We start from the raw sequence: 24,507 nt of genomic DNA, 5'->3' as shown, positions 1-24,507 counted from the left end.
CGTAACAACTTGTAACTTTCAGTTGGTATTTTCTTTAGTTGTTAAAAATTTGAGGTGGATTCATTGTTCAATTCTTTTGCTTGCTATTTTTTCTGAAAACTGCAAAGTTAGAAGGTAACGAAAACCAGTCTCAATGCAAAGTGAATGAGCATACTGGAACATGACTTGGCAGACAACTAAGGAAAAGTTTGTTTGTTTGTTTGTTTGGTTTTTAGGAGCATTAGCAACTAAGGCCATATTGCTCCAGGATATGCGGTGGTCGTTCCCTGACCTTTCCACATCCTCCGTATTTGGTGGTGACGGGTTCGAACCCCGGTCTAATCAAGAAGCGTGTGCTACGCACTGCTGCTCCTTCCCACCTGGCTATGGAGGCGCCTAAGAAAAGTTCAAGGTAAACTGTTGTGTCTTTGTTTCACCACTAGCAATTGATGTGTAGTGACTGCCTGCACAGTCTCATTATTTAATAACCACAACTTATATGCATTATTATAAATAAGAATATTCTTATTTTTGAATATATTTGAATATTAATTACATATTTTACATATTTGAATATTAATATGTTCTGTACCTACTTATTCATAATTGAGTAGGTAAAGCAATTTTATCAGTAAAGATTGAGCTATAGTTATACACTGCCTTACTGTTAAAATCTGGATAACTGCAAATAACTTTTATTTACAGGAAAACTAATAATGTGTGCTGAAACAGATGATACAAAGGTTGGCAGGGTTATCAAGGACACTACTGACACTATGCTACTGCAACAGGATCTGGCAAATGAAGTTTAACATTGACAAATGTAAAGTACTACACATGGGAAACAGCAACCCCAGAGCAACGTATCAACTCTGTGGTACTACACTGACAGTGGTAGAGAATGAAAGGGACTTGGGGGTGATTGTGCAGACAGATATGAAGTTCTCTGAGCAGTGCAGACGGGCTGCAAGAGTAGCTCATGGAGTATTGTCAATGATATACAGGAATTTTTCCAGCAGGGATAAGGAGGTGATTATTCCATTGTATAAGGCAATGGTCAGGCCACACCTAGAGTACTGTATACAGGTCTGGAGGCCTCATTTCAAGAAGGATGTAGAGCTGCTGGAACGAGTACAGAGAAGGGCAACAAGATTAGTGAATGGAACAAAGGGGTGCTCTTACAAAGAAAGGCTTAAGTTTTGCAAATTACAGTGTCTGGAGACTAGGCACCAGCGAGGTGATCTGATAGAGGTGTATAAAGCCTTGAATGGTTTAAGCATGCTCAATGCTGATGGGATTCTTCCTCTAGCTCAGAAAAATCACCTGAGAGGGCATAAATTCAAATTGAGGAAAGACAGATGTAGGATAGACGTGCGGAAATTTGCCTTTAGCCAGCGGGTGGTTGGTTGGTGGAACAGACTGCCATCCCTTGTGGTGGAGGTTGATAGCCTAAATAAGTTTAAGGCTCAGCTGGACAGGTATTTTGAACGAACAGAAGGGTGAAGTGGAAGTGGGTTTTTTTTTTTTTTTTTTTTGGCTGATGCTGCATAAGCTTGCTTTCTTGCATCAAATGCCTCTACTAATGCTAATGCTAATATTCAGCCTTTATGACAGCCACCAGTCTCCGACAGGTTTTTGTAAATGTCCTTTGATATTTCCCCCATTCGGCCTTCAAAGCAGTAACTAATTCAAGTTCTGTTTTTCGTGCAGTCTTTCTTCATACATCTAGCAGTTCATTCCAGAGGTTCTCTACAGAACAGATCAGGGCTCTGGGCTGACCAGGCCAACTTTTCAGCGCAAGTATTATATGACATAGAGCAGGGGTCAGCAACCTTTTTTTGAATGAAGAGCCATTTTTAATCTAACTTAAAAAAAAGAGAGAATCCGAAGAGCCACATCTCAGCTCAAGCTGGGGGAAGAAGTTTTTTAAGAAATGGAATAGAGTGGGAAGGTGTTTTATTAAAAAAATATATATTTTGAAATATCATTTATTAATACTGAAAAAATGAAACAAACATCCAATTAGGTACGAATTAATGTAACTTTTGCTGCTGAACTTCTTGAGTGAGTCTTTCAACATCAGGTGAGCATGCCGTAATTTTCATCTTTAAAGATGCTGAGAGACTTGCATTGTTCAGATGGTTTCTTGATTTATTTTTAAAATATTTGCCTGCAGAAATATGTCGAACCAAAAACTGAGAGAAGTCCAAATGCAAATATTTTTTAATTTATATACGTGTCTGGTGAGCATACGTGTCTATGCAGTGAACACAATATGTTCTTGCATTTTCAACCCATCTATCGCCGTCCATTTGTGTAGAATTGCAAGGGCAGCCTTTTGCCTCTCCAAATCCTCAATTTCAGTTTTAAGGCATTTTAGCCTTCACTCCACGTTTTTGAATTTTAAGTCCTCTAACTCCATTTCAAATTGTGATTCATGTGGGCTAAAAGTTAAAGAGCCGGAGTTACATGTTCAAAGAGCCTCAGGTTGCCGACCCCTGACATAGTGTTTTCATGGTGATAGGTATGGAGCCGACTGGGCTAGCCGGGTGGGTAAAGTGCCTGCCTGGCAACCCAAAGGTCGTGGGTTCGATTCCCGCCTCGGGCTTGGATCAAAGTACCGCAAAAACCTTGGGAGGTGCATTATGGCCACAGAAGTCTATAAAAAAGAAAAAAAAAAAAAAATAGGTATGGTCCCTCCCTGAAACGCTGTTAAAATGTAGGTAACACATTATTGAACTGACTGCCTAGATAGACATCAAAAGAACCAATGGTCCCAGACCAAACCATCACAATGCTTCTGCCAAACTTCATTGTTGGGAATGATACAATCCTTCAGATACCTTTCTCTAGGCATCTGCCAGACCCAAGCACAACCACTCGTCATTCCAAAGCACAGCTTTCCATTGGTCTGTAGTTCAAGAGAGGCAGGCCTTACACCAAACTAGATGGCATCTGGCATTAGTCAGATGATTAATGGCTTGTGAGCTGCTGTAAACTGGTAACTCGTATCATGTTGTTGTTGGTTTGATTTATTGGTGCAAGGGCTACTAGGGCCATAATGCACCTATTACAATATTATTTAGTACAGGCTAAACTCATATCATGCTGGATAATGTCCACTGTACCAGTGCTAATATGAGTCCCAATTGTCTCACTGAGAGTCCATTTGTGCTGCAACATCCTGCATTCTGAGCAGATGGTTTATCACAGGGTTCTCCTATCAAATTCTGTCAGCTTCTGAGCTTTTCTAGATCATTTTGCAAGATTTCAGTACCAGTCTTTCAGATTACACCAATTGTCAACCTGAGGATCTTCAGTTCCACTGATATGTCACATATGCACTGATCGTATATGTGGAAAACTATTATCATTCTTCACTGAAATCTAGTTGTTGTTATTTGGGTTTTTTTTTTAGGAGCATTAGAAACTAAGGCCATATTGCTCCGGGGATATTGCAGTGGTCATTCCCTGACCTATCCGTATCCTTCGTATTTGGTGGTCACGGGCTCGAACCCCGGTCTAATCAAGAAGCGTGTGCTATGCACTGCTGCTCCTACCCACCTGGCTACAGAGGCGCCTCTGAAAGTCTAGTAACTACATCAGTAATGGCATCTTGCATTCACAATCATACTACTGTCGTCTTCTCTAATTTTTACTTGTATCTGACATATGGTAGAAGACGCAACCAATTTTCAGTGGAAGGGTGTCTGGTGGTATTAAAGCTGGGGTCTGCAAGTATTGACACATGATTGAAATTTCTTCGTCTTTAATGATGGCAGAAGCAAAAATGCTTTCTCTTGAATTTCTCCAAATCTGTTGAATTTGGCTTTGAACTACTTTAACATATTAAGTCTATTAATGGTAGAGATTCGAGAAACATGTTTTCTCAACTCTTTTCTTGTTTGGCATGTGTACATTTCTAATGCCCTTAATTACACTGCCCAGCCAAAAAAAAAAAAAAAAATTTTTCCCTTTGTACCTGTGGAACTAAAGTTGCATCTTCTAAAAAAAATCAATCCACTGATTCAGAAAATACCAAAATTATGCTTCTACTTCTTCTCCAATGAAATTTTACTAACTTAATGAATGACCAAATTCAAATATCATACAATAATACATAGGTTATCTTAAAAATGAGTCATCTGCTTTAAAATAATTTTAATAATAGACAATAAATACAATAATACTAAAATAATAATACATATAATAGACTACATTCATTCTATTTCCTGAGATATGCTTGCCACGCGTAGAGTTTTTTCTCACAGTCCATATTGCATTCCCTCTTCAGATATCAGCAGTAATCTCCTATCATGGCAGTATCCCAGTGACTTTGGTATTACTTTTCCATTGTGGATATGTCCCAGTGAAAGTGTTTCCCTTGCTCGTCACTTACATCTTCCAAATTTTGAAGGGGAAAAACAGATGGGTATGAAGAAAATGAGTTTTCAAAGCCATTTGGCAGTCCATATCTTTATAATACTCCAGGAAAGTTGACAACAGAGATTCACAATTGTCTTCTTTCCTTCTTCCAAGAAATCTTGTGCACAACTACTTTAAATGATCCAAGCTGCTACTTCAGTATCCTGTAGCTTTGTTTCATATACATTATCTACAAGATGTTTCTTTATTTGAGGCACAATAAAAATACCTTACTTCAGTTTTATCCTCTTCCCACTTTATCCAGAGCCTTAATAAAATTCTTCATTAATCCAAGTTTTATATGTAAAGGTGGAAGACGAATCTTTTTGGTTCAACCAGTGGAACATATTTTATATTACTTCCCCTCTCTTTTCCAATATAATGTTTCATCTATTGCACAACCATCCCACAAACATAGAAAACACTAGTATTTTGTGAAAGCTCCCTGTAGACTAGAGGGCTGCACGGGCCCCATGCCTAGCTCTCGGCCTGAGTAACAAGAAGGTTGTTCGGGCCGGGTAACACGAACGATATTCAGGCTCAGTTTGGGTACAAATAATCGTAATGAATTGTTATTTCCAACATTTTGGACTATTTCCTACACACACACACACACACACACACACACACACACACACACACACACACACACACACACACGCGCACACACATATTTATATATATATATATATATATATATATATATATATATATTATATATTTAAATTCATAAAGATTTTTTAGAAAAAATGTGTATTAGTTGTCTGTTGACACTTTTAATTGACCAATATAGTGCACTTCTTCGCCAAAATCTCCAAAATTCACTGAAATTTGTAGTCTTTTGTGGAAATGACCTGGTCTGTATTTTTGCTCAGTAATGTTGCCTTTACCCTTAAGCAGGCATAGTTGCAATTTACATTACATCAAGGATATATGAGTCTTTCTGTCCCCCGGCAATATGTTCCTTTTTAGTTGTATGGGTACAGTATTTATTAAAAGTGTGATACCGTTAATCCCTAGTTCTACTACATCCGAGATTTTGGGTTGACCTCTTTCAATTCTAAGAATATCCACTTGTAACACTTTCTAACTGCTTCTTGGCTATATCCAATACTGACCAATAATTTTGAAATAAAGGTAAGGGGAATGCTTACATATCATTCATTAGGTGGTAGATGGCTCTCATCAACCGGTGCAATACCACCACTTTGCTTATTGGAGGCTTGAAGTGGTGAAACCCACGTTTAGTCTCTAAAGCAAAGTTTCCAGCATCCCCCCCCAAATTTCTCCTTCAACCCATGCACAGTACTAAGTACTATAGGTTTTGATACCTTTCATGTTTGGGGTTTTCATAAAAAAAAAAAAAATACAGTGAGAATTTCTAGTGGACAGTCAGTTCTAATTTTTTAATTTAAGTAGAGGTGGATATTGATATTTGTTTTGGAATTATATTAAATATAGTAAATTGAAAATTTATTACATTTTCTTTATATTTTCATAATAAAAAAAAACTTTCAGATTCAAAATTCAATATTAATAATTATATAACAATAATAATTATCCAAAATAATTATCAATATTAATTATATAAATAATTAATACTGATAAGATGCATTAAGGGCTTATGCCTCAGGCTGCAAGAGAATTAGACTACGTACAAGTTAGTGCAAATGCATCATATTAGTACACAGCTAAACTCTGAATTAGCAAATTTTTGCAAAGGCAGCACCATTGAAGTCATATCTCATATTGTGAATACCTTCACAATGAGTTGCCATGATATTGCATTATTTAATTCATCTTATGCACCATCAGGCATCTCTCATATTGTGGAGTTATACTTCATAATCGTTTTGCCATCATCACATCACTAGGGTACCTAACCACCCAAATCCTGAAACGGTGCCATCTGGGTGGTGGTATCCGCTGAGAATAAGTAACAACAGTCTTCTCCTTTGGTGAAGCATTACTTATTCGAAGTAGTGCAATATCATGGCAACTCATTATGAAGGCATTCACAATATGAGATATAACTTAAACGATGCCGCCTTTGCAAAAATTTGCTAATTCAGAGTTTAGATGCGTACTAATATGATTTGCCTAAGGTTAATATTAATAATTATTTTGGATAATTATTATTGTTATATAATTATTAATATTGAATTTTGAATCTGAAAGTTTATTTTTTTTATTATTATGAAACTTCAAAGTAATGCTAGCGATTTTATTTATATAAAAAGTTTAAATTGGGGTGGGATAAAAATCAGTTCTAGAAATCGGTTTTTTGAAAAAAATAATAAAAAGCTCGGACTGGGCCGTCTAGACTTTGGGCTGGGCCAGATAAAAATAAAAAATTTAGGCCCGTGCGGACCTCTGCTGTAGACCAATGAGCAATCTAGTTACTTTAAGATCACCACAGACATTACAAGTAGAGTCATGGTACTTTACTGCACTTAGGATCATGGACATACTTTTGTATGTTTCTTTCAAGCTAACTGCACTAAGTAGAGGATCTGATAGGAATGCATTTCCATTGTGTAGCAAAACCATTTTTAAACTTAATTTTGAAATATCGATAAATATATGCCGTTCACAATCCTAACGAATAGCGTATATTTATTAACAGATATACACTATTAATTCAGATTGTGTTCATTGCCCAGTATGTTAAGAATATTAGAAACACATGCTGCTCTGCACAACAAAGTATTTTTAAAACACTAACATTTTTGTACTGCAGTCCTTACTAGAAGCAGGTACTTCAGTTCCTGCTTCTAGTAACTTCCACTGTTGCATTTTTGATAAATTTAAATTGTGAAACAAGCCATTCACTTCTTTTTGCTTAAATTAAATGCAGCACATTAATTTTTTGGTTGGTAGTCCAAATATGGACTACCAACCAAAGTTTTCTGGTTGGTAGTCCACATTTTCTAGTTTTCTGGACAGCCAGCAAAGTTTGCAAACATAAGGATCCTCACTATATTCATCACTGCTTCCTTTATCCCACGATTTTGAGGCTCTCATATCAGCAGGTCTTCATTATTATGGAACAGGCCTTATTGCAGATGATAAGTTAGGATATTTGATGTTGTGCTTGTTTTTTTTTTTTTTTTTTTTTTTTGGACATACCTGATATTTTGTCATGCAGAAATTGCAATTGTCAATGTGGTTGCACAGTTCTTGTCCCACCATAGGAACCACAAAAGGCACATTTTAATTTTTCCAGTTAGGCACTTTCTCAGATTTGTAGTGCAGACAATACAGTATGTGTGGAACCCAAGTTTTGTCCTGCTCCCCATTCTTGCAAACAAGGTACAAACAATATACATGTTTAGTAATGCTGTGAACTTTCTTCCTTTGAGTTTTTGTATAAAACCATCCATACAAGTGCCAAAAGTTATCTGTGTGATTCAGACACCTCCATTTCTTCAGATTAAACATTTTAACAATATAATGAAACAAGGAAGAAACAAACAATATGCAATAGCCACGCAGATAAACTGTACACATACTTGTGCTACAACTGTCATTCCGTTACTGAAAAAGAGAGAGAGACAAACATGTTTGAACACCTTAACTCTCCCCAACCTTACTGCCATCTATGAGCATATGCAAACATTATTATTTGTAGGTAACACAACAGATCAATGCATATCTACTTCCCTAAATTGTAGTAAGATGTACATATTATGGGTAAACAAACACTGAATATGCAGAAAATTTTGAAATTACACATAAAATAAAGCAAACAGCTGATAGGTTAGTTGGAGGTAAAAATCATGCTGGCCAGTGTTATAACTTTTTACTGGAGAAGATTGTTGGGAGGCAGCAATGGGTGGGTTGTAAAACTGCTAGATTAGAGGATATAGGGAGGACTAATAGATTAATAATAGCTACAGGCAGAGCTAAAAGTGATTTTTGCTTGAAACTCAAGCTAGTGGAAAAAGAACAAGACCTTGGGGGGGAAGGGGTAATTGTGCAGTTAGATATGAAGTTATCTGAGTAGTGTATAGACAGCACATGGGTTGGGGGGAAGGGGTAATTGTGCAGTTAGATATGAAGTTATCTGAGTAGTGTATAGACAGCACATGGGTTGGGGGGAAGGGGTAATTGTGCAATTAGATATGAAGTTATCTGAGTAGTGTATAGACAGCACATAGGGTTTTGTCTATGATATACAGGAATTTTACTAATATGGATAATAAAGTGATTATTCCATTGTGTAAGGCAAATGTCAGATCATATCTTGAGTACTGCATACAGGTCTAGTGGCCTATTTAGGAAGGATGTGAAGCTGCTAGAACAGAGAAGGGCAACGAGAATGGTGAGGGGAACAAGCGGGTGCTCTTACCAAGAAACGCTTCGGTTCTGCAAATTGCGGCACCTGCAAGGTGATCTGATTGAGGTGTTTAAGGCTTTGTATGGATTGAGCAAGTTTAAATTGATGAAGGATTGTTGCAGAATTGACGTGCAGAAGTTTGCCTTTAGCCAACAGCTGGTTGATTGCTGCAACAAATTTTGTCCATTGTGGAAGTGAATAGACTGAATAAATTCGAGGAAGAACTAGACAAATTGTTGGATTGGCAAATCCAACAAATTGCCCCCCGGCTGTTGCTGTATAAGCTTGCTTTTTTGCATCATTTTCAACTACTGATATTAATTTGCTTGGCTTTGAAGCTTACAAATGATCGTTGCTTACAGAACACAATGATCAGCATTAAGGGGATCATTGAGTACTAACTGCTCATAGTTGGAATATATGGAAGTAGAACAGATTGAAAGAGCTAAAGAGACCATTTTAACTCCTTTCGCATTTTATCTGAAAAGACTATTTTTCTCACAGGCAAGTGGATATACACAATCCTACAAAAAGTTATGGTCTACTCCCTCTTATTGCAAGAACCTATTTGTGACTATGAAATATACTATTTGGCCTAGAATTAATTTTAGATGAGATAACCAAACTTTATATAATCTGAATTTGGAATTACATGCCATGAATTTTCACTGAAAAGTTATACGGCCTGCAAAATTTTGTTAACAAATAAATGTAAACCAAAGAGTGGTATGGTGCAAGGTACAATGAACCTCGAGATCAATGGGAACTGTCCCTGTGAAATGAAGCGTCACATTGCTGCAGTTTGATGGTCATATTTTGGTACCTTACAGATTAAATTTTCAGTGTTTATGTGGTGTGATGTGAATTTGCAAGTTTGTAGTTGGGGAGAGGGGACAAGAAGATCATAGCCTAGTGTGTTTCTCATGGTATGGACTAAACCTGTTTGTCAATGTATGAAACCATGAATGCTGTGTTATGTATTGATGTTCTCAAAATTCTGTGTCCTACATTGTGGCAATTTTATGGAAGTGGCTTCACCTTTCTACATTACAACACCTCATATCATAAAGCAAGGATTGTGAATGCATTTTTTGAGAAAGTAACCAGACCATTGCAATAATTAGCACAGGGCCATTTTTGGGATGAAATGTAAAAAAGAATTAGAGCGAGATCAAGGTGGCCTTCTTTGTTAGTGGAACATTTTAGATGTAGAAGCCTAGGATGCAGACATCTCTTCATGCCCACCTGCTTACTGTGCATGATAACTTTCATGTCTGATTGTATCCTACCACTCAAATCTCTCTCTCTCTCTCTCTCTCTTATTTGATAGTGAAAACAGGATGAGAACTAGTTATCTGTGGAGAGGAGCCCTTTAATGTAATATGAGTAAGTGTCATGCTTGGTTTTTGACTCTTACGTGTTACTTAAAGCTACTAACACTAAACAAAAATAAAAAAACAGAAAAATGACTTCTCTTGCTAAACTCTAATTACAACTTGTAATAAGTCTCTTTTATGGGTTAGAGAACCTAAGATGACAAGGTATGTATAATACCTTATGACTCATTAATTATGAAAATGAAATGCTTCGAAACTCTTTGAGCCTATATCAATCAATAATGTTAATTCCAAATAGGAAACATAATCTAGAAAGAACAACTATAAATCTGTAGATTTTTTTGAACTACTTTCTCAATAATTAAACTAGTTGTTGGTTGAATTTTTAGTTGAAAGACCAAAAAAATGGTACTTTAAAGTTGAGTTGCATGTACTCTAACTGCACTTGGTGACCAGTGTAATTATACAGCATGAAAGATTTGTTGAGGAGACCTCTGAAACACCTGCCCTGTAGGGTAAATAAGACCAACAACTAAAGAGTTGCATTAAGCATCATTTAAATTCTGAATAATGTTTTTTTATTGGTTCAGGATTTTTTTTTTTTTTTTTTTTTTTGTAACAAATAGTATGAGTTTGATTTTTGAGGTTGTGCATGATAAAATTTGAGAAGACCTGAGCTATGCAAATACTAATTCAATTGTTTCATTCATCTGTTCTGATAAGCAATGAAAAATTAGTTTCACTTTTAGACATTGCATTACAACTTTGTAGTGCAGGATGTCAATACGCATAAATAATGCACTACCATCTGGCTAAAAGAAAAGAGCTGCAGTTTCTGTCATTTTTTCCTATGTCAGCAGTAATTAAAACTGTCATAAAATAGAAAAAAGTCATTTTTGAAAACAAATTTAATCTCTCTCATACTCAGTCAATCTTATAAGAACAGGCCATTCACCACAATGAATATTTTTTCCACATATTGTATCATCTAATTATTTTGACTTGCTCTGATCTAATTTTTAAGCAATATTAAATTTCATGCAATGCTGAAACAGAAGCCAGAAGGAAGGAAAAAGGAATTGCATTAAGACTGGAAAATACCAAAGATTACTATTTATTTTTTAACACGTTCACTGCCACCTATGTTAGAGAGAATGTCCAATGTGCCATAATTTTCAGAATGTTAAAAAATATCAACATTATGACATGCTCAGCATTCCGAAAATTTGTAAATAATGATTAAAAGTAAATGTTTGGAATTCATAGCTAAAAGCAAACACTTACTTTGTGCTGAACTGTAAATCAGAACAAATCTTAAAATTTTATAAAAAGTTTATTCATGTATATAAACTAACATCAACACAAGCAAAGAAAAAATAAAATTATATGCCAAATCTATAAACAAAAGTCAAGCATTGCTGCAAAGAGTTCAAGTCAGTGTGATAATCATGACAATAGTCAATAAATCAACAATAGTTAATTTCATGTGCCCTTACTTTTATGGCACTTGTTTATCGACTGTATAAGGATGACTGCTCGTGTGTTACGGCACAGTACTTTGGTGCCTTTTGAACTCATATAGATGGCTAAAAGTAATGGCACATCATTTCTAGTGCCACGTGACACTTACATGCATAAAGGCAGCAAACGTGTTAATCATGTATTATATTCATGACCTAAGCGGTGATATAGTTGCCAGGGCAACTATATTAAATCACTATTTATAAATACTTACGAATTTAAACTAAAATATCACTTTTATTTTAAAAAGACATAAAAAAAGAGTTTAAAGAAGAGTAAAAAATAAAGGATTCCATGATCTGACATAATAGTATCATAGCATATTAATATACACTGCTTGGCAAAATGAGCTCACAGCGCATAACTGTTCCATTATTAGTTCAATGTCCAAATAAAGTGTGTTGTGTTGGTACAGGGTGTTGAAAAGTGGAATATTGAACCATTCATGAAACAGACTATCCTCAATTTCTGTAGTGACGTGGGCAGAGGTGTGTGCAGTTGAACACAATCCTCTACCAACTTCCAATTTGTCCTACAAACTTTCAATGGGATTGGGCTAGTCAGGGCAAATTCTTACGCTGTCATTGAAAGTATCCCTGTCCACAAGGGGTAAACATGCAACGTTACCTATTGTATAGAATGGTATCCATGCCCTGGCATTCGTGATGCCTTCTAGAGGAATCAGGTAACCAGGGGTGTCACGAACACATATGGAACACTATTATACCTGTTCTAGAAGTCTGTAATGCCACATGGAACCATCCTGTTGGGCACAACTGAATGATTCCTGTGCCTTGTGTGGTTTCCTCCATATGTATATTCTTTCATCAGTGCTGAAAAGCACTGTTTCATCAGGACTCACTGAACCGAAGTCTGCACTGATTCTTTGTACTCTGACACCAGTGCATCCATATTTTTTCAGTTGATGACCTAAATCAGTGGCTGCTGCAGAGATTTCCTATTCTCATAATGCTTTCTTTGTAGGGTTCTTCACATGTGTGGGTATGTGGGCACTGATGACTTGTAATGTTTCTGCATTGACTACAATGGCTGGTTCCACTGTTTGGAAATCATTACCTCTGATAATTTTCTGCATATATTGAGCACCATGCTTTGTCACATTTTATGGCCACAGTAATTAAAACTCTCATAAAACAGAAAAAAAGCCATTTTCTAAAACAAATTTAATCTCCCTCACATTTGGTTATATTTTTATAATATAATATTTTTATCCATATTTTGTATATAATTATTTTGACATGCTCTGTAATATAACTTTCAAGCAATATTAATTTGCATTTTTTCCAAATGTTTTTCTATTTGTTAAAAAAACTCAAGTGAAGCTAGTCTTTGAACACCCAATAGTTGCAACCATCTTTTCTGTTTTAGCATCTGCTAACTGCACACCAACAGCCATACTGTCCATTCCCGGGGCATGGAAAGGATTTCAGGTCACACAGTGCTTTCACATGTCACATACAATATGGCTTCTTCAATTTCGATATCTTTGCATAGATTATTGCATTTAGCCCAGATGTGGTCCCAGTAAAGCGGCCAAGCAGTGTATATTATTTTCTAACTATTTTGACTATGTGGAAATTCTCTCTCTCTCTCTCTCTGATAATGATGGCAAGTGCTTAACAGCACCTATGTTAGGGGGGAAAAAATAGCAATTGTTTTCTTTAAAAATAAGTGTGAACTAATGTGCAAACCATATACATTATAATCTCAGTAATTTACCACCTGATTAATTCATCTTTACTTTAATTTGTTTCCAAGTCACAAATGCTCTTCCATTGGTTCATAAAAATTTCTAATCCTTTTAATTCATCCGCTCTTAATTCATCACTTTTTAAAATCCCCTATAACACATTCAGCCTGATATTTCATCACTTTTGATCAATATGTAGATACTCTTTGCACTATAGCATGATTCTCAAAGGTACTATTTGTTTAAGCAGAAAGATGAAACATCATCTTCGTCACATCAAAGAAAAAGTATTTGCTGATATCTTTTATCAGGCAAGCAAAAATTAAGAGATGTTTGAGATTCAGGATTAATTATCTAAAGCCTCTTTGCTATTCAATAAAACAACTTTTAACAGCATTTCTTTGTTAAATAGAGTATTCTTGCAGTGGCAAAGTGCAAATTGAAAAAAGTGAATTTTTTTCACTTTTTTTCAAAGTGAAAAAAAAAAAAAAAATACGAAGAATACATGAAAAAAGTGAAAATGGCACAGTATGGTTGAAACAAACAAGTTCGTGAAACTTTCCATTATCTAGCCTACTTCTTAAAGAGATGTCTTTAAAATTTTCAAAAAAAATCAATAAAACAGATTGCAAAGCTTCCTAATTGGGTTAGAGTGTTTCACACAGAGACATGATATATTTGTCACAGTTAATTCCTATTCATCACAGTTGATTCTGTGATGAATATGTGGAAGGGAAACAATCCTCCTTAACATTCTTAATTTAGTCAAGACATTTTTTTTATCATTTTTTTTTTTTTTTCAGGTAAAACCTTAGCTTTAATATCTAAAACAGGAGGGGGGGGGGGCAAGTAAAGCAAAGATTCCTTTGACAGTGTGCTATCTGGTAGTGACATGGATGGCAGCAAAAGAATTTTGCTGCTACCCATGCCTGTTCTATAAGAAGCCAAAAACATGGATAACATCAAATATGAAAAACTACCTAATGTGTGGGCAGGAATTTCTTTTTTCAAGAAGAAAATTTGCTTTTATCATTGGCAACTATCCTATTCACTTCATTCAATATAGAAATTATTAATTTGTCAGGAATTGTGACATTGCTCTATGACTACTTGATGGGGAAGTCACACAAAACTTTTAACAGTTTCTCCCAAAAGCATTTAATGAATAATTTAATAGCTGCTGTTCAACAATTTCAGATTACTTTACTCAATGCTATTCAGTACAATCTTAAAAGTTAGAATCAAGTGATTAAAGACTTTGAAATGATTTCTGCCTTGGAGAAAATAACAGAAGCAGGTACTAAGTATGCTCAAAAAAGAATAATGATAATATTATGTAATATTGTGTACAGTACTATTTTAATATATTCTAAGTTACATTAGATAATATTTTATCTTGAAATATATCATCCTCTTTCTAACTTTATTTGTTATTCTTATTTCAATTTACTGTACAATAAAATAAATAAAAATACTTTACTGTATTTAATTTTTTATGTCCATTAATTTGTCACAATCCTGAAGACCCCACCAGTGATTAATTACTGAGATTATATTATACAACATATAGTGATTTTGGTATGTTTCATGATTAGCATTACCTTACAAATTATGTGTGTATATTTATAGAACTAGTTTCAAATGATATCAATTTCTGTTTTAGCAGGTAATGCCTCTTGCCCTTCATAAACTTACATATTGCTAGAATGGCAGTGTAATCTCATTAATACAAATTATCAATAATAAAATGAATAAATCTTATTCAGTATTTTAAACCCATAATGTTTCCATAAGTTATATATAAATGGAATTCATTTATATATTAAATTAAATTAATTTAATATATAAATGAGAGAGAGAGAGAGAGAGAGAGAGAGAGAGAGAGAGATACTAAATATCTACTACAATCTAAAATTATGTCAGAAAGTAAAAAATCTGAATTAATAAAATAACATATCAAATTTAAGTGATAAAATAAATTTAAAGGCAATTCTTTTATGTTAAAGGAGTTTTAAAACAACTCTTAATGATAATATTAAGAAAGGATGGAATGTCTGGAGAAAACATTTTAGCAGATGAGATATTCTCTCCAAATAGTTACACTATGCTCATAAACTCACATATTGCTAGAATTAAATGGTTATATAACAGCTTAAATTACTTAACAATTCATACAGGAGATATTATGTATATTAATCTATTATTATTTTAAAAATTATATAAACAGTTTGCAATGCAATAAATATATACAAAAATTTTGCATTTTTAAAACATTTTCTTGTGATTAAAGCCACAAAATTCTTTATACATATATAAATCTATAAATAAATAAACATAATAAATAAATATATTTATATATATATATATATATATATATTTATTTAGTTAGTTATTTATAGATGTTTAGATTATATTATTAATACATTCATAATATGTAATTCCTCAAAATTTTCAGAACAACTTAAAGTCAACAAATGGCATTTTAAGGACGTGGTATATAAAAATTTATTTTTATTGGGATAACATTTCAAATGAATTGCTCAGGACATTATTGAAAAAACCACCTTCGTCCTGGAAACAGGTCATTCTTTGATATTTTAATTTCAACATTAAAATCTTCAAATGCGAAATCTATACACTGCACCTCTTTAATCATCTGTACACACTTTGGCCTGAAGCAGTTAGGCTTGAGATAATTTGACTAAGCTGGAGATATGGAGCATAATGTAACTCCATATAATGTAACCAAAATACAGTCCTCACCTCTTTCAAGAAAGATTGCTACCAACTAATAGCACCAATATTAACTAAAAAAGAAAGGAGAATGCTATTCCACCTTCCTTCTTTTCTTTCTCTTCATTTGCAGTGGCATTCAAGTTTTTATAGTAGGAACATCACTCCTTGTGACTCCTTAAGATACTTTTCAGATTTGGTAAAGGAGGACATCACCCATGCATCCAAGACAATAGGATGGAGGAGCAGGTGATGGGGTAATTGATTGTTGGCTTCAAAATCCTCAGAAAGTGGCCAGGAGATTTGATTAAAATCAAAAAATCACAGCTATTTGGGTGTCAGGACTGTTTACACAGGTTCAGTCTGTGAGTGGCAAGGCTGCTTATGGTTCGCAATTGTCTTCTCATACGATTACCCGTTGTTCTTTCACTGGGAACACGAGGAGTATCAGTCCGGCGCATCTCTGTTTAAAAAAAAAAAAAAAAAACTTTATTAATAGGCAACTGAAGAGAGATTAAAGGCAGAAAATTACTGTTATAATACTATTTTACATTATATTTAAATCATTAACAGTGGTGGAGAGATAGGTTTAATATATCTTAAATATTTATGACTAAAAGTATGATGGAACCACTATGAGAAACAGAAACTACAGATTGGAAGCACCATATCTTTTAGTTCAGAAGCTGTGATTGCAGATTCAAGATCTAGTTTAAGGGTGGTTACTATGTTCAGCATACCTTGAGATATCAAGTGAATGCAATAACTTGATATCTCAAGTGATCGCATTCACTTACATATTGTACGTACAGTGATAATATTTTACCATTGTTTAATATTTTGTATAATCCTCTCTTCTGAAGTTCGATTGAGCTATAAATTTAGAGGGGATAGGTGGTTTAAAAGCAGGGGTTAGAGTGAATGAGTGAGTGTTTTAAAATATTAAGAGCTAGATCTGTTATTTCTGGGCATCAACTGTAGAAGCAGAAATTAACTAAAAATCAGGTAGACAGTTTCAAATTAATTACAAGCATTTTATTCATATTACCTAAGAAATGTACTTTAATATTGACATTTATTTATATATTAAGTTTACTGTTTTTACTCTTACAAAAGTTAAGTATTAATAGTGAGCCAATTATGCATGCTCTAAGAGACTCCAAGGGTTTTTTGGAAGGAAATGCATGTTAAAAAACAGTGGGTAAAATTTATTTATTTTGCCTTAAGGATCCATTCCTTTTGCTCATTCTTTCTTTATTATTGGTCAACATGGGTGGATTAGAATAGTGGCGTACTTGATTAAGAGATAATCAATGAAACACAGTTATGAAAAATAAAAGAAAACAATCACTGTCATTATTTTTGTCAACCCCTTGAAGAAGTCTAGATTCAAATCTTGTCCTAGGCCTAAAGAATTCAACTTGGCTATAGTTAGGAAATCTCAGTCAAAGAGAGTAGGGAGAGCCCAACTCCATTAGAATAGTGGCGTACTTGATTAAGAGATAATCAATGAAACACAGTTATGAAAAATAAAAGAAAACAATCACTGTCATTATTTTTGTCAACCCCTTGAAGAAGTCTAGATTCAAATCTTGTCCTAGGCCTAAAGAATTCAACTTGGCTATAGTTAGGAAATCTCAGTCAAAGAGAGTAGGGAGAGCCCAACCCCATGGGTTGTTCTCGGTTTTAGCCTGCACAATGTGCAAACCAGTCTGTGAACACACAACATCTATTAAAGGCAATCATAGTACAATGTAAACTGATGTAATATAACTAGGGCTAGACATTTGTCAGAGAAGAAAGCAGTAATAATCATGGGCCATAACAGAAATGATTTTTAATATTCATAGTATGGCTGATTTTATAGCATCTTTCTTAGATGTGCATTTTTAATTCTGTAACCAAAATTTCAAATAAAAATGTTTATTGCAGCCAGGTTATAAATTTCTGAAAAAAAAAAAAGGTGGAGACAAATTCAAATCTCTATGACCTCTTTCAACACAAAAATAATCATTACTCATAAAGAATTGTACTTTGAAAAAAAAAAAATAAGTAAAACACACATTCTTTCTTTGATGTGAATGCTATCCATTAGCAAAATTTTGAGGAAATTTATCTGTTGTGTTATAAACTTTCAAATATAGCCATCAAGCTAAAATGAAATATATATATATATATGTAACATAACTGAAATTACAAATGCAAATTAAATTAAGAATAAGTGAACAGGATGAGTAAACCAATCAGTATTATGTGAATACAACTTACTTGGCTTCTGGGAGATATAAGGAGGGTGATTGAGCTAAAAATAAGGTTGATTGGAAGAATAATTTAGAATACATTAACTAAAAATGTATATGCTAATATATCAAATTTACAAGCCAATTATGAATAAAATTAGACCGCCACCTCTCCTTAAATGATGTTGAAGCCAAATATTGCAAAATATCACTAATGGTGAAATTACCAATGAATAATATGTGAAAAAAAAAAAAAAAAAAAACTAATTAAAACAGAATAACCAGTGAGTCCTATCTTTCAAACCAACAATGGTGTGGGATTACTGCATTTCAAGTGTTAAACAAATCAATGTATCATCACAAATGATAACTTATGAGCACTCCAATGTGAAAGATTTGCATATTGATGGCTATTAATGTAATATTAAGACCCAAACAACTTAATTAAAAATTAAAACACAGTAGTGAGGAGCCCTCACAACGAAACTTAAATAGAAAGGGTGCAAGAATATTTTCTGATGTTATCAATCTAGTGTAAGGTCTTTATGAAGATCATCCAGTCAAGGCTGCAAAAACATCGCGAGCAAACTAGTCGAGAAGAACAGGCGGGATTTAGACCCGGGCGAGGATGCTGTGATCAAATCTTTGCCATCCGTCAGCTGATGGAGGAGAGGATCCGGTGTGGACAGCGAACCGTCATTGTTTTCATTGACTTTAAGTCTGCTTTCAACTGTGTCCATCGGCCTGCCTTATGGAAACTACTAGAGGTCGAACATGTACCTCAAAAAGTCATCACACTCCTCCAAACTGCATACAATGGTTTAACCAGCCAGGTGCGCATCCAGAACGATTTATCTGAGGAATTTACCATCCAAACTGGAGTCCGCCAAGGGGATGTAGCCTCCCCGTTGCTTTTCAACATAGTGGTCGACGCCATTATGAGGCAAGCATTCAGAAACAGACGGGGCATACAATATGACAAGGATCACTATGTGACTGACCTGATGTTTGTCGATGATAGTGCTATCTTTGCTAGTAACGACTCTGAAGCCACGGACATCCTCTACGACACTGCCCACATTGCCCGGCCATACGGTTTGAAGATCAATGCTGATAAGACAAAGGCCCTGACAACAGATGGGTCGCAAGCCACCATCTATCTCGAAGGCATCCAGATCGAGCAAGTGCAGGACTTTAAATACCTTGGGTCGCTGGTCCAGGAGAAGAAAGTTGCATCCACCATGGAAATCCACAGCAGAATTGGACAGGTGGCCACTGCGTTCGCTTCGCTCAAATGGTGTCTGTGGAAGAGGACCAACATTTCCTCAAAGACTAAAATCCAACTCTTCCGGACTTTGATCCTGCCCATTCTCCCTTACGGATCAGAAACATGGATTTGTCTCAAGCTAGATTTAAACAAACTCGAGGTATTCCAAATGCGATGCCTGCGGCAGATTTTGGGCATCTCACTTCGTGACCGCATCACTAATGATACCATCCGCGCCAGGTGCCAACAGCAACCAACCATTGCCGACCAAATCCAGAAGCGAAGGCTTAGATGGTTTGGCCACGTATGTAGAATGGGCACGAACAGAATACCATCCACACTCCTTTGGAGACAACGACCCACCCAATGGAGCATCCAACGGACCGCGCTTAGGAAAACGTGGGCCAAGCAAGTGGAAAATGACTTGAAGAGCCGACGTCTCGACCTTAACCAAGCCAGGACTGACGCCATGGATCGTAAAGTATGGAAGAACATCACAGAGCAAGTCCGAAACCCTGCGGCCCCTACAGCAGCATACTGGTTGCGTGGAGAACCACCTCCCCCAGCTGCCAGCTAAGGACCAAGAAGAAGAAGAAGAAGTGTTAGGTAGGTCGGAAAACTGATGTCTTGGGGGGATACACAGACTAACAGATTAACTAGAGCTGCAGGTAGAGGTGAAAGTAATTCTTGCACTGCTTCTATTGGAACCAGCATCCTAGAAAGCAACATGTTTGGAATTTCAAGCCCTGCTTTGGGCCATCATGAAAGAAGTAAATACATGGACTGTGTTAGGGTAACTAAGAGTAAGAACAGGTACACGTACACTAATGCCAGGAGTATCATAAATAAATTTGATGAATTTTAAGGACTCATTAAGTCATCTTGGTTGGTTTTTTTTTTTAGGAGCATTAGCAATTAAGGCCATATTGCTCCGGGGATATGCGGTGGTCATTCCCTGACTTTCCGCATTCTCCGTATTTGGTGGTCACGGGTTCGAACCCCAGTCCAATCAAGAAGCGTATGCTACGCACTGCTGCTCCTGCACACCTAGCTACGGAGGCACCCATTAAGTCATTCATCAAATGCAAACGTTGTAGGGATATCAGAGACATGGTGTCACTCAGACATTGTACTTCCCATATTTGCATATGGGGAACACAATGTGTACAAAGAGGACAGAAAGGGCAATGGGGGGGGGTATGCTCTTAGTTAAGAAGCACATAAAATTTAAAACAGTGCATCCATTCGACATGGGAGGCCAGTGCAATGTTGAGTCAGTTTGGTGCGACAGAAGCACTGGGAAAACAAAAATTAAAGTAGGACTGTGTTATAGGATAAATGAATGTGATATGTATGAGTAAAACAAACAAATATACAGAGAAATAGAGTGGGTTGGTAAATCAGAATGTCTTATAATGGATGATTTTAACTTTCCAGATATTGACTGGAACGTATGGATTGGTCACTCACTCACACACAATAACAAGACTTCTGTTGATTTATTAAATTACTGTTTTGTACAGCAGCATGTTAGAGAAGCAATAAAAAGGAGCAATACCCTTGATCTGATTATCAGCAGCGATTCTTCATGCATTAAGAATCGTGCATGTAAAAGACCTTTGGTTTGCAGCAATCAGAGTGAGATTTACATAAAGACATAAGTATTGTCAAGGGAAGTGCTTTTGCTTTCATAAAGATGACTATGGTGGTCTTAGACAGTTTTTAAATTCAATAGAGTGGGACCATCTGAATGATGTTACCAAAAGCAATTCTAAATGAGAAGCATTCAGGGAAGTAGATAGAAAGTAGATTTAAATAGAAAGGGTGCAAGAATATTTGCTGATGCTATCGAGGCAGTGTTAGGTGGGTCGGAAAACTGCTAGCTTGGGGGGAGACAAAGACCAATAGATTGACAGTAGCCACTGGCAGAGGTGAAAGAGATTCTTGCACTGCTTCTATTAGAATGAGCAGAAGCCTGAAAAACAAGATGCATGATATTTCAGAGACTGCTGGGAGCCATTGCGGTACAAGTAAACACATGGGTTGTGTTAGGGTAGCTAAGAATAGAAACAGGTGCAGGTATACTTGCGTGTACACCAATGCTAGGAGTTTAGTAAATTAATTTGATGAATTTGAGGTATTGCTCAAAACATCAAAGGCAGATATTGTTGGGATATCAGAGACGTGGTGTCACACAGATATAAGGGATGCAGAACTAGAATTTGGGGAGTACAACGTCTACAGAAAGGATAGGAAGGGGGGAGGGATTATGCTATTAGTTAAGAAACACATAAAAGCCAAGGAAGTGAAGCCAGTGGACATCGCTAGACAGTGCAGTGTCGAGTCAGTTTGGTGTGACATAAGCATTGGGAGATCAAAATTGAGTAGGAGTGTGCTATAGGCCTAATGACTCTGATGAGTACAATAAGAAACTGTACAGGAAAATAAGAGTGGGCCAGTAAATCAGAGAGTCTTATAATGGGAGATTTTAATTTCCCAGATATTGACTGGAATTTGGGGGCTGGTCACTCACACACTAGAAAGGCTTTTGTGGATTTATTGGATGATTGTTTTCTACATCAGCATGTTCGGGAGGCAACTAGAGGGAGTAATACTCTTGATTTGATTATCAGCAGTGATTCTTCATACAATTAAGAATCTGCAAATAAATGAACCACTAGGTGGCAGTGATCACAGTGTGCTGAAGTGGGATTTACTCAAAGAGATAACTACCATTACGGGTAAAGGGAAGGGTTATTGCTTCCGTAAAGGCGACTACGATGGACTGAGACAGTATTTAAATTCCATATAGTGGGACCAACTGATGATGTTACCAACAGCAAATTCAAAATGGGAAGCATTCAAAGAATTAATCTTGGAAGCTACTAGGCTTTACATACCAACTAAGAAATATTGTTCAAGGTTTAGGCCAAAATGGATGTCAGATGAACTAATGAGGCATATGAACTAATGAGGATAAGATAAAAATAGAATAGATACAAGTTGATATGCAACCAAGTTACAAAGGAGGTTAGGCAGGCGAAGGCAGATTACGAGAAATCCTTGGCAAGGGATGCAAAGAAAAACAGCAAAGAGTTCTTTACTTATGTAAACTCTAGAAGGAAGGGGATGAATCAGATTGGTCCACTTGATATTGATGGGTCAACTGTTGATGACCCTGCTCAGGTAGCTAACAAACTAAATGAATATTTTGCATCGACATTCACACATGAGGAGTTATTCAGCGAGGGGAATGCCAGAGGTGTATTCAACTCTAGCAGTAAGCTACAGAATCTTAAATTAACTGGGAGTAAAGTGGAGGAGAAACTGTTGAAGATAAACACAAGAAAGGCACCCGGGGTGGATGGGATCTATCCAGTTATATTAAAGGAGGCAGCAAAGGAAGTAAGCAAAACCTTAGCCATAATTATGAGAGCTTCCTTGGACTCAGGGGAGGTACCCATAGACTGGAAATGTGCAAATGTGACCCCAATTCACAAAGGAGGATCAAAGGCTGACACAAGTAATTATAGACCTGTGAGCTTAACTTCTGTTCCCGGAAAATTAATGGAGGCACTGGTTAAAGAAGCACTGCAGGATCATTTAGACAAGACTTCAGTTATAGCTCGGACACAGCATGGTTTTGTTAAGGGGAAGTCTTGCCTGACCAATTTGATTGGATATTATGATGCAGTCACAAAAGAACTGGATGCAGGGAATAGCTTTGATATTATATACTTGGATCTTAGAAAGGCTTTTGATACTGTTGCACATGGAAGACTGCTACACAAATTGGAGCAGTGTGACATTGGAGGCAAATTGGTGCTATGGATAAAGGGGTGGTTGAGGCGGAGAAGACAGAGAGTGGTAATCAATGGACACTGCTCGTCGTGGACTAATATTATTAGTGGAGTACCTCAGGGCTCAGTGTTGAGTCCATTATTGTTTTCTGTATTTATAAATGATATTGATGATGGTATATCAAGCTTAATGTCCAAGTTTGCAGACGATACAAAGGTTGGCAGGGTTGTCAAGGACACTGCTGACACTATGCTGCTGCAACAGGATCTGGAAAGGTTGAGCAGATGGGCTGAGAGGTGGCAAATGAAGTTTAACATTGACAAATGTAAAGTACTACACATGGGAAACAGCAACCCCAGAGCAACGTATCAACTCTGTGGTACTACACTGACAGTGGTAGAGAATGAAAGGGACTTGGGGGTGGTTGTGCAGGCAGATATGAAGTTCTCTGAGCAGTGCAGACGGGCTGCAAGAGTAGCTCATGGAGTATTGTCAATGATATACAGGAATTTTTCCAGCAGGGATAAGGAGGTGATTATTCCCTTGTATAAGGCAATGGTCAGGCCACACCTAGAGTACTGTATACAGGTCTGGAGGCCTCATTTCAAGAAGGATGTAGAGCTGCTGGAACGAGTACAGAGAAGGGCAACAAGATTAGTGAATGGAACAAAGGGGTGCTCTTATGAAGAAAGGCTTAAGTGTTGCAAATTACGGTGTCTGGAGACTAGGCACCAGCGAGGTGATCTGATAGAGGTGTATAAAGCCTTGAATGGTTTGAGCATGCTCAATGCTGATGGGATTCTTCCTCTAGCTCAGAATAATCACCTGAGAGGGCTTAAATTCAAATTGAGGAAAGACAGATGTAGGATAGACGTGTGGAAATTTGCCTTTAGCCAGCGGGTGGTTGGTTGGTGGAACAGACTTCCATCCCTTGTAGTGGAGGTTGATGGCCTAAATAAGTTTAAGGCTCAGCTGGACAGGTATTTTGAACGAACAGAGGGGTGAAGTGGAAGTGGTTTTTTTTTTTTTTTTTTTTGGCTGATGCTGCATAAGCTTGCTTTCTTGCATCAAATGCCTCTACTAATGCTAATGCTAAAGTAACTGCAAAAGCTACTAGACTTTTCTTACCAACTAAAAAATATTTTTCCAGGCTT

General features: G+C 36.3%; 1 protein-coding gene across 1 annotated transcript in view; it reads right to left on the bottom strand.

The window, feature by feature from the left end:
- Positions 1 to 15,935: 15,935 nt before the first annotated feature.
- Positions 15,936 to 24,507, bottom strand: part of LOC150078514 (serine/threonine-protein kinase STK11-like) — a 272,273-nt gene continuing 263,701 nt past the window's right edge. Inside the window, exon 8 of the mRNA XM_090385158.1 lies at positions 15,936 to 16,508. Within this exon, the coding sequence (XP_090241284.1) occupies positions 16,384 to 16,508 (125 nt within the window). The 3' untranslated portion in view covers positions 15,936 to 16,383. The remainder of the gene's footprint in view (positions 16,509 to 24,507) is intronic.

This window comes from Mastigoproctus giganteus, chromosome 11 (assembly GCF_048544385.1).
Source record: "Mastigoproctus giganteus isolate SK-2022 chromosome 11, ASM4854438v1, whole genome shotgun sequence".
In the NCBI taxonomy this organism is placed as follows: domain Eukaryota; kingdom Metazoa; phylum Arthropoda; class Arachnida; order Uropygi; family Thelyphonidae; genus Mastigoproctus; species Mastigoproctus giganteus.
This window is presented reverse-complemented; position numbering and strand designations above follow the sequence as displayed.